This window comes from Podarcis bocagei (assembly GCF_964188305.1).
Source record: "Podarcis bocagei genome assembly, chromosome: 4".
Classification (NCBI taxonomy): Eukaryota; Metazoa; Chordata; class Lepidosauria; order Squamata; family Lacertidae; genus Podarcis; species Podarcis bocagei.
Window position 1 is genome coordinate 74,248,395 of NC_138128.1, and position 9,996 is coordinate 74,258,390.

General features: G+C 49.0%; 1 protein-coding gene across 1 annotated transcript; it reads right to left on the reverse strand.

The window, feature by feature from the left end:
• Positions 1-7,539: 7,539 nt before the first annotated feature.
• NEUROG3 (neurogenin 3) lies at positions 7,540-8,426 on the reverse strand. The gene has a single exon (XM_081192034.1). It carries the CDS (start codon positions 8,355-8,357, stop codon positions 7,569-7,571), a length of 789 nt encoding a protein of 262 aa, XP_081048160.1. The 5' UTR covers positions 8,358-8,426; the 3' UTR covers positions 7,540-7,568.
• Positions 8,427-9,996: the final 1,570 nt, after the last annotated feature.

The following is a 9,996-nucleotide window of genomic DNA, read 5'->3' on the forward strand; positions in this document are numbered from 1 at the left end:
AAGAAACACCCACCAAGCTGTTTATCTCTAGAAAACTGGAATGAAATCTCCCACCAATTCTGCAAACATAAGAAGAGTCCCATTGGATCAGGCCAATGGCTCATTGAGTCCAACATCCCATTCACACAGCGGCCAACCCACAAGCAGCATTTTGATCACGTGATCACTCTCCCCATTTTTAAGGCAATAACATTCAGGATCATCTTGCCAATTTTAACACTTTCATGCTTAGGTTTTAGTTTGGTTTGTTAAAATCTTAAATGCAACAGCACCCATGACTGGAGATGCTGCAGGAGGCATCAAATTAGAAGTCTATGGACTGTTATTACTATTACATTTGAGCGTGGAAATTTTGATTTGAGAATCTCTCTCCACACCCCAACTTTTAAAATATAATTCTTGTCTTCAATTGCCCATACAGTCGTACCTTGGTTCTCGAATGGAATCTGTTCCAGAAGTCTGTTCAACTTCCGAAAACCAAGGCATGGCTTCTAATTGGCTGCAGGAGCTTCCTGCACTCAATCGGAAGCCGTGGAAGCCACGTCGGACGTTTGGCTTCCAAAAATTGTTCACAAACTGGAATATTCACTTCTGGGTTTGTGGCGTTCGGGAGCAAAACGCAAGGCATTGGAGAACCAAGATACGACTGTAGATGAAAAGGGAAATTTCTCTGGCTTGGTTGGTTTTTTTAAAAAATACCCAGGACTTTCAGATACCAGCATGTACCATGCAGTGCCCCAGTCTCTAGTTGTCTTCCGCCAGCATAAGAACATAAGAAAAGCCTTGATGGGTCAGGCCAATTGCCTATCTAGTCCAACACCCAGTTCTCACAGTGGACAGCCAGATGCCTATGGGAGCACAACAGCAGCCTCCCCACTTCTGATTCCCAGAAACTGGCAGCCAAAGGCATACTGTGTCCAACAGCGGAGACAGAATAGAAGCAGGTCACCTCAGAGTTCCAGTGCTCACTCTCTGCAGCACACTTCTTGCCAGCCTCCTGGGGTCCCATGAGAAACGCCAAGAGGCAACCTTATATAACAACTATTATCCACTTGAAATATCAGCCATGCCCCCCACATTGGGAGAGCTTTGGTACACTGGAGAGGCTTTTGTGAAACGTCAGTGGCTGGGCCTCCTTTGCTGCCTATAACCAGCTCCACCTGCAGCTCCAGGTGCAAGCGTTGCTCTTCCTCCGAGCTCTGCAAAAACACCACCAATTACGCATTAATCTCAGGCTACTCAGTCAAACCCCCAGGAATGAAACAACACCTTCCTTCATCTGTGTGTTTGCTAGCTAACCTTCATCCGGGTTTTGATTGGGGCCATATATCACTTTTGAAATAAACTGGGAAGCTTTTGTAGAGCCAGGAGGCTGTTTGCTTGTGCGCTGAGGAGCACCAACAAATGGGTGACTGTGTTTCTTGGAGGAAGAGAGGAATGTGCAGATATATTGCCAGAACTGCAGCCACTGGGTAGTTCTCCTAAAAGGCCACCCAATCTTGCAGGGCTGTAGGTTTCGCTGGGTGTTCTTCAAATTACATTGAAAGCTATGGTCAAATGGCCATTGATGTGATGGAAGCTAGAATTCAGTGGGCTGGAAGCCACTGGTTAGAGAGGACAGAAGTGAATCGTTTCCAGTCCTGTAGACTTCTGAATCTGCCAGCAACTCACCCATCTCTGGATGAGAGGGACAAGGAATTAGACTCATATATATATATAACTGTAGTAAATGTTTATATAAAAACACTGTGCTGAAAGTGTGTTGCTCTACAAATGGGCAGCTCACAGGATCCATACCAGCCACAAAGGGAGTTAAATAAGGTTGTATCCTAGCTCCCACTCTATTTAATTTATATATAAAGGATACTGTTCAGAGTTTAACATCCCCAGAGTATCATGCCCCTAAATTGGCCACAAAAGTCATCTCTATATTACCGTATTTTTCGCCCTATAGGACGCACTTTTTCCCCTCCAAAAATGAAGGGGAAACGTGTGTGTGTCCTATGGGGCGAATGCAGGCTTTCACTGAAGCCTGGAGAGCGAGAGGGGTCGGTGTGCACCGACCCCTCTCGCTCTCCAGGCTTCAGGAAGCTATCTGCAAGTCTTGCAAGCCCGGCAGGATGTCCCGCGGGCTCGCAAGGCTTGCGGGCAGCAGCCTGCAGCCCAAAAGCTGGGGGACAGCGGGGAGGCGCAGCGCTGCCACCCCGCTATTCCACGACCTGATCTGGAGGCTGGGGGGGGAGAAGCAAGCTTGCTTCTCCCCCCGCCAGCCCCACAAACTCGGGGGACAGCGGGGCAAGCTGTCCCTGAAGGCAGAAGAGGGAGACGGAGCGCTCCGTCTCCCTCTTCTAGCTTGGGGATGGCTGCGCAAACCTGGGGGGGGGGGAATAAAAAAATTTCCCTTGATTTCCCCCCCAAAAACCTAGGTGCATCCTATGGGCCGGTGCGTCCTATAGGGCGAAAAATACGGTACTATACGCAGATGATGCGGTACTTCTATCTCAGACAAAAATGGGCCTAAAAAGATTTATGAGGGCATTCTCAGGATACTGCCAAAGAGAACAGCTGGCTGTGAATGACAAGAAAACTAAATTCATGGTGTTTTCAAGAAACTATAGGGTGCATAGATTGTATATGGATAATCAATTGATCAAACAAGTTAAAGTCTTTAGAAGAAGAGTTTGGATTTGATATCCCGCTTTATCACTACCCGAAGGAGTCTCAAAGTGGCTAACATTCTCCTTTCCCTTCCTCCCCCACAACAAACATTCTGTGAGGTGAGTGAGCCTGAGAGACTTCAGAGAAGTGTGACTAGCCCAAGGTCACCCAGCAGCTGCATGTGGAGGAGCGGAGACGCGAACCTGGTTCCCCAGATTACGAATCTACCGCTCTTAACCACTACACCACACTGGCTCTCTTTAAACACCTCAGCCTTATTTTTCAGTCAACAGGGTCATGGAGAGCATATCAGAAATATGCAAAAGAAGAAGCGTCTCAAAGCGCCAAAATTCTGACATGCTTTTTGCATCCAAAAGGTGCCAATCACATACCACCAGCACTTGAAGTGCTTAAAGCTAAACCCCCAGCACAGTTATTATACTGGGCTCAGATTTGGTCAGACACTCACCTTGGATCTACAGAAATCGTTCAATCTAAGTTCCTAAGGCAATTTTTTTCCTGTTTCATCCCGTGTTCCAATTGCTTCATTATGCCTAGAGGCTAATCTCTCCTCCGTTGAATTACAGACTTGGTGTAGGACATTTAATTATTGGCTTTGGCTAAATTAAAACCCCACCGGTCTACTGCCCTTAGTATTGCAAGATTTTCATGAGAGCGCTTGGACTAAAATTGTCAACCAAAAGCTTTACTTTTCTGGTTTACCACCACAACAGTTATTAACACCAGGCTTCAGTAAAGCAAACAATTTAATTAGACAGCGCCTATATGATATTGAGCGACAGAATAATATGGCCAAGATAAGGAAATTTTGTCCATGGTATGATTATTTTCCACCTAGTCATTTTGACACATTGGCACACCCTATTTGCAAAATTTAACAATTCCAAAATACAGACGCGCTTTCACTTAAGCAAGATTTAAAATGCTGCCTTCAGCTGTACTTGAGGGTTGATTTTTAAAAATGACACTGGAAAAATTGTTGTGTCCATGTGGAGATGGCAGTACAGTGGTACCTCGGGTTACAGACACTTCAGGTTACAGACTCCACTAACCCAGAAATAGTACCTCGGGTTAAGAACTTTGCTTCAGGATGAGAACAGAAATTGCATGGTGGCGACATGGCGGCAGCGGGAGGCCCCATTAGCTAAAGTGGTGTCTCAGGTTAAGAACAGTTTCAGGTTAAGAACGGACCTCTGGAACGAATTAAGTTCTTAACCCAAGGTACCACTCTATTGAATCAGTGGCTCATATGCTTCTGGCTTGCACTCTTTATAAAGTTTTGAGGAGTGAGGTTATTACCCCTCTACTACTGTCCATGCTGGGTCACTCAACCATTGCTACTGTGTCCTTTCTTCTAGCAGATCAAGATAATCATGTGACAGCAAAAACTGCAAAAAAAATTAGCAGGGGCAATTAAAATAAGATCTATTATTTGATTATTGATGTAAACCTCTGGAATGTATTTTGTATAGTTTTTACATCTATCTTCAGTTCATTTTATTTTATTATTTTATTGCTATGGCTAGTGGCTGATGCAAATAATGATTCTTCTGATTCTATATAATTGTAGAGGTGGAAGGGACCCTGAGGATCATCTAGTCCAGCCCCCTGTAATGCAGGAAGATGCAGCTGACCCACACAGGGATCGAACCTGTGACCTTGGCATTATCAGCACCACGCTCTCACCAACTGAGCCACTCAGTGCCAGTTTTGCACACAAGCAAAGTAAGCAACATCTTAGAGCCTCAGATTATGAGAGTGCCTCTACATACAAAAGGTACAAAATTTCAAGTTTTCATAGCTGGTTTAAAAAAATGGAAATGGGGAAAACAGGTGCTAAAACAAACAAGATTGTTCTGATATGACAAAAATATGGATACACACGTATTTGTCATGTTGTGTTTATGGATCTGTGCAGCGATAACTTTATAGTTTATCCTTTGGCCACATCATCAGTAGCTATGCTCTCCTTTAAAAAATTACATTTGACATCAGGTGCAGAACAGACCTACTGTGGATGTTGTATCTTCCATTTAGTAAGTGCTAAACTGTGATTGCTCCTGTTGGGAAGGTGCCCTGAGGACGATTGGTGGATCCTTATCATTTGCATGTGCATTTGGAAAGTTCTCTGTGTTCATCAAGTTTGAAAGGAGACCACTTCCATATTTTTTTTCCCAAAGAAAATTTAATTCCCACCACCAGCAAAGTCATTTTAATTCTCCCCATTGTAACTCCGCAACATGTATATAATATAATCTTCGGTACCAAACATATATACTGTATATATAATATATTCATATATTCATATATTTGTTCTGAAATATAATCAATAAATACAAAACAGTGAGAAATTATTATAAATTATTATCTTCGGTACAAAAAGAAGGGATCAATGCTTCTTACGGGCGTGGTACCATTTTACAGGGAAATAGGAGCTTGCAGTGCTATTCCGTAAATGTCTACTCAGAAGGAAATCCCACTGGATTCCATGCTGCTTTCTCCCAGGTAAGTGGGTATAGGATTTCAGTCTTAGTCTGAAATGTCCCAAAAGGCAGAGACTTTTTATTAAATGCATGTGTACTTAGCACATACATGTTCACGCTCTCTCTCTCTCTGTGCCCCCCTCACACACATGCACACTTCCCCATGTAGAGAAATTCCTCGCTTCAGAGGGACTGTCACAGTGAATCCCTCTGCTTTCAATTCAATTTTAATTGCAAATAAGTTTGCTGTTTCTCATTCTTAGAGGAGTGTATGGGCATGGGAAGCTGCTGCTGTATGCTGAGGTGAGCCACTGGTCCGTCTGCTGCTGGCTTTGCCGCCTGAGGCAAAGGATAAGATTCCATGGGCAGATGCCAGTCAGACTGACTGCTGAATCTTACTTCAACACTCGTGGCAGGACAGTGCCGCAACAAAGGGCTGCTGTGGGCTAGCTTGGGGGAGTGTACAGAGCTGCTTGGGTGATGTGCAAAGCTCTGTCCTTCAATAGAAGGGAACAGCATGGGAATCTCAAAAGGGACCTGCTGCCACTGTCCCCCCACAGCCCTGGCCAGCTGCCTCATTCTGTCTAATGGTAGAGCCGGCCATCCCACCCAGGGCTGTTCACTCTGAGAGTGGTTTCCCAGGGGTTAAGGCTTGCAGTGGAAATGCCAATTGGACCATCTGTCACTGAGTGACATCCCCTTTAAGGTCACGTTGACCTCCCCCCTCCGAACCCCACACACATTTTACCTGCCTGTCCAAGTTGCATTCACACACACACACACACACACACACACACACACACACAAGTTCACACCTTTGCATGCTGCTTGATTCACCCAGAGCAACTACCACTCTAGGTTTTATGCTCACCACTGTTTCTCATTTTCTTAGAGCGTACGCTCTGTCATAAATTATGCCACCCTTAACGTGTGTTGAAAACTGGGTAAGGAAAGCCCATCCGTCCCACTCTCAGAGGCTGATTCTATACATGTTGACCCAGAAGTAAGTCCCATTGTGTTCCTCCCAGGGAATAAGGCATGGGATTACAGCCACAACCACTCAACCACAGGGTGGTTCAAAGCGAAGGGCAACTAATCTATATATTAAGTGCTCTTGAATATGTATTTTTCCCCGTGAGTGATTTGAGGGTGGTTTAAAAGAGCTGGTTTACCCTCTCTTCAAGACATGCTCACAGAGATTTTCAATCAGTCTGGAGTTGTACTGGATAATATTCCAGATTCATCTTCCCAGAAGCAAAAGGCTGAGCTCCTATGTCCAAGCAAGGTCCCCCTGAAAGCAGCAGTTTCTAAGCAACTGCATTCAGTATGGAGATATTTGGGGCTTGGGGCAGTGGGGAATGCAGCCTAGTGAAGAACCTTACGTCCTGCTGGTTTCAGTGGGAGAACAGTTGTGCTTATGCTTATGGCCCTGTGTTTTGATTTAGCCTGCCGTCCACACTACCTCCAATACAGTGCAATTATCCCACCAGAACAAACATAAAAGGTGGGAATCAGTAGGTGTTCTGCTTTTAGGACCCAGAACTAAATGGGGGTTGGGGGGTTGGAAGAGATGCAAAAGTTGGCATTAATTGGTAAGACATTGCTGCACGGGGAAAGGGGGTGAGTATCCTTGCTGGAATTCCACACTAAGTGAGCGCACCTTGCTGCATTGTTACAATAGGGTGCAGTTAACCCATTACAGATTATTATTATTATTTAAGTACAGTATGAATAAAATCTCTAAGTACCAAAGAGGATGAGGCAGCGGAATTAGCTGCCTAGTGATGTCATGAGCAACTCTCCAAAGGGTGACTTTGAGTTACACCCAGATTTTATGCTTATGGAGGCTGGGGGGGGGGGCATTTCCCACCCCACCCCAATTCAGTGCTTTCATTTGAGCCCTAGAGAAAACGCAATTTCTCCCTTAACGTTTTATGCTAACTGGAGCAAGGCCACTGCATATGACCACTGCACAGTCTCCGGATGAGAAAACCACCCCATCTGGAAAGTCTCTGGCGCAGAGAGGGGAGTCCTCCTGGTGCCTCCGGATGCGGTCGCATTTCAGCTTCCATCATATTCACCCCGCGGAGCCAATGCTCAGGGATGATGGGAGTTGTAGTTCAACCACATCTAGGAGGCTCCAGGTTCCCGATCTCTAGCTCTGAGGGCTACCATGTCTTATTTTCTTCCCAGCCCTGTTTTGGCTTCTCCCCAAAAAATAATAATGGGGGGGGTGCGTTGTCAGGAAAAGTGCACAGACCAAGTGGAGGGAGCTCTCCCTCTTAAGGTAAAGGCTGAGGCGAATCTAGTGGAGGGGAGAGCCGAGCGGCCGAGCCGCCCTACTACATGCGCGCAAGTCCTAGTACAATTCCGTCGAGGAGGGGATCTCAGGCAAGACTAAACAGCTCAGACGAAGTCCGGGAAGACCGCGCGCTCCGGGGGGCGCCTGAGTTGGAGAGGGCCCCCGCCGGGGGGCGCCTGGAAGGAGTCCGTGGGACTGAGGCTGCCGTCTTGCGAGCCGGGCGAGTCCAGCGAGGCGGCGTCCCACTGGCAGCAAGCGGGCCAGGCAGCCAGGCTGTCGCAGCCGGCGCCCAGCTGCTGGAAAGGGGCGCCCACCTCGGGGCCCGGCCCCGCGCTGGCCAGATTCTGGTCGGCCAGGCGGAGGGTCTCGGTGAGCGCCCAGATGTAGTTGTGCGCGAAGCGCAGCGTCTCGATCTTGGTCAGTTTGGCGTCGTCGGGGAAGGTGGGCAGGACGCCTCGCAGCGCGTCCAGCGCCGAGTTCAGGTTGTGCATCCGGTTGCGCTCCCGGTCGTTGGCCTTCATGCGCCGGCTCCTCTTGGCCTTGTTGGGGCCCAGCCCCTCGCCCTTGCCGGGCCCTCGGCCCCGACGCCCTTTCGACGGGCCGCCGCGCGCCGCCCGCGCGCCCACCTCGACCAGGAGCAGGCAGGGGCTGGGAGACGAAGGCAGGCTGCCGCCGGCGCCCAGCGAAGGGGAAGACGAGGCGAAGGAGGCGTCGTCGTCGGAGATGCCTGACGAGGGCGGCTCTCCCTCGCTGGTGGTCGAGGCTGGCGAAGAAGAGGCCGTCTTGGGAGACATCCTGCAAAGCAAGCGGAGAGAGCCGGGCGAGGGGGCCACGTTAGTGGCAAGGAGGCACCCAGAGAGATGGCGCAGGGTTGTGGGCGCGCTGTGGCACATCCACGGGGTGACCCTTTCCAGGAGAAATGGGTTGAGAAGGTGGGTGCGCTGCAAGCAGGGATCCCGGGAATCTAAAGGGAAGCTACCCTTGGGTGCTGCAGCTTCGATGCTTTGTGGGAGAAGAACTTACATGTGCCCTCACGCAAGGCACTGAAATAATTAATCGATGGGCAAGTACCAACTTCTTCTTCTTTTTTGCACCCCCTTGGGAGAAATAAGCTGGTCTTTAAGCCCCCGAACCAGTTTGCAGCTCTTAAGAAGAATAGGACTGCACGAGGAAAGGAAGCCTCTGGGCGTATGCAAAGCGCCTTGACCTCTCTGCCCAGATCATCGACGGCTCCCGGCACCTCTCCAATGAATCCACAGGGGAATCTTCTTACCTGAGCCAGAGGCGACGATCTCTCTTTGGGAGCAGCCCACCTTGGAGCACGAGGCTAGGAGAGCGCCTTCCCCGACGGCAGGAGAGTGGAGGCTGCAGGTCGGGCACACGACTGCCTCGGGGCCCCTATATATAGGGCGCAGAGACAATGCAGGGTTTCCTGATCTGGGCAGCGTGTGGTGCTTTCTCTGTCCCGTCCCGTCCCGTCCTCTCCTCCCTCTCCTCCCCGCCCCCCCCCGTCCGGTTCACCCCCGCCACCTCGCCAAAGCGCGTCCAGCTTGGCACGCTTTATCTTATCAGGCCGGCTCGGAGCGTGCCTGTCTCGTTACCGCCCGCAAGAGGCCAATCAGAGAGGCGCCTCCGGGCTGAGCCACGCGAGCCCCTTGCACAGCTGGCGGCCCAACAAAGAACTTGCGGGGGGGGGAGAGATGCCCCTGTCGCCTCCTCAGCAGCAGCTCCCCCGCAATAGAGACGCGCGGGCGAGGTGCGCCCGCCAAAGGCGCAAAGCCCTTTGCTTCACGGCAAAGTGTTTGTGCGCGCGGGCGCCCAAGCAGAAGCGCAAGATTGCCAAGCACTGATAGAGCTGCCGCCTTGATGGTTCAAAAGGAGAATGGCAGCAAAGCTTCTTCAAATAAACTCCTAAAACACACGCGCCGCTTTTCTTTTCGGCACAGTTTGGTTTATTTTTACGTATTTATTTAATGGCATGTTAACCTTCCGTTTTTATGCGTTAGCCAAGAAGAGGTCTTTGGACTCTGGAATCTTTCCTCCCATGCTGCGCAATCCTAGACGTATCTACTCGGAAGTAAGGCCCATTGAATTGAGTGGGGCTTACTCCCAGGTAAGTGGATGGGTGTAGGATTGCTTTGCACGTGCAGCAATTAAGATGGATTCATGGAGGGGCTACAAGCGGGTTTATGCGCAGTAGAAAATGCATCCTGCAAACTAAGGAATTCCTTTAGTACAGCATCCCCGTTTCCAGAACTAGTATCTAGTCTGGGAAGCCCGCCCATGAAGGCAGTAGCCCCAGGGGGCTAACCTGTGGTCCTCTACTTTATTTTGTCTGTTTTGAGAAAGAAAAGCCACTTAGAAACTAAAAAGGAAACAAAGCTTTGGGGGAAATCCTTTTTAACCTATTCTCTGCCCCCAACGTTGCTTGCAAAAACACATCTAAAGTCATCTCTCCTCCTTCTTCGCAGCCACCCTGTGAAATAGGTGAAGCTGAGAAAGAGTTTACTAGCTCAAGCGAGCCGAAAGATT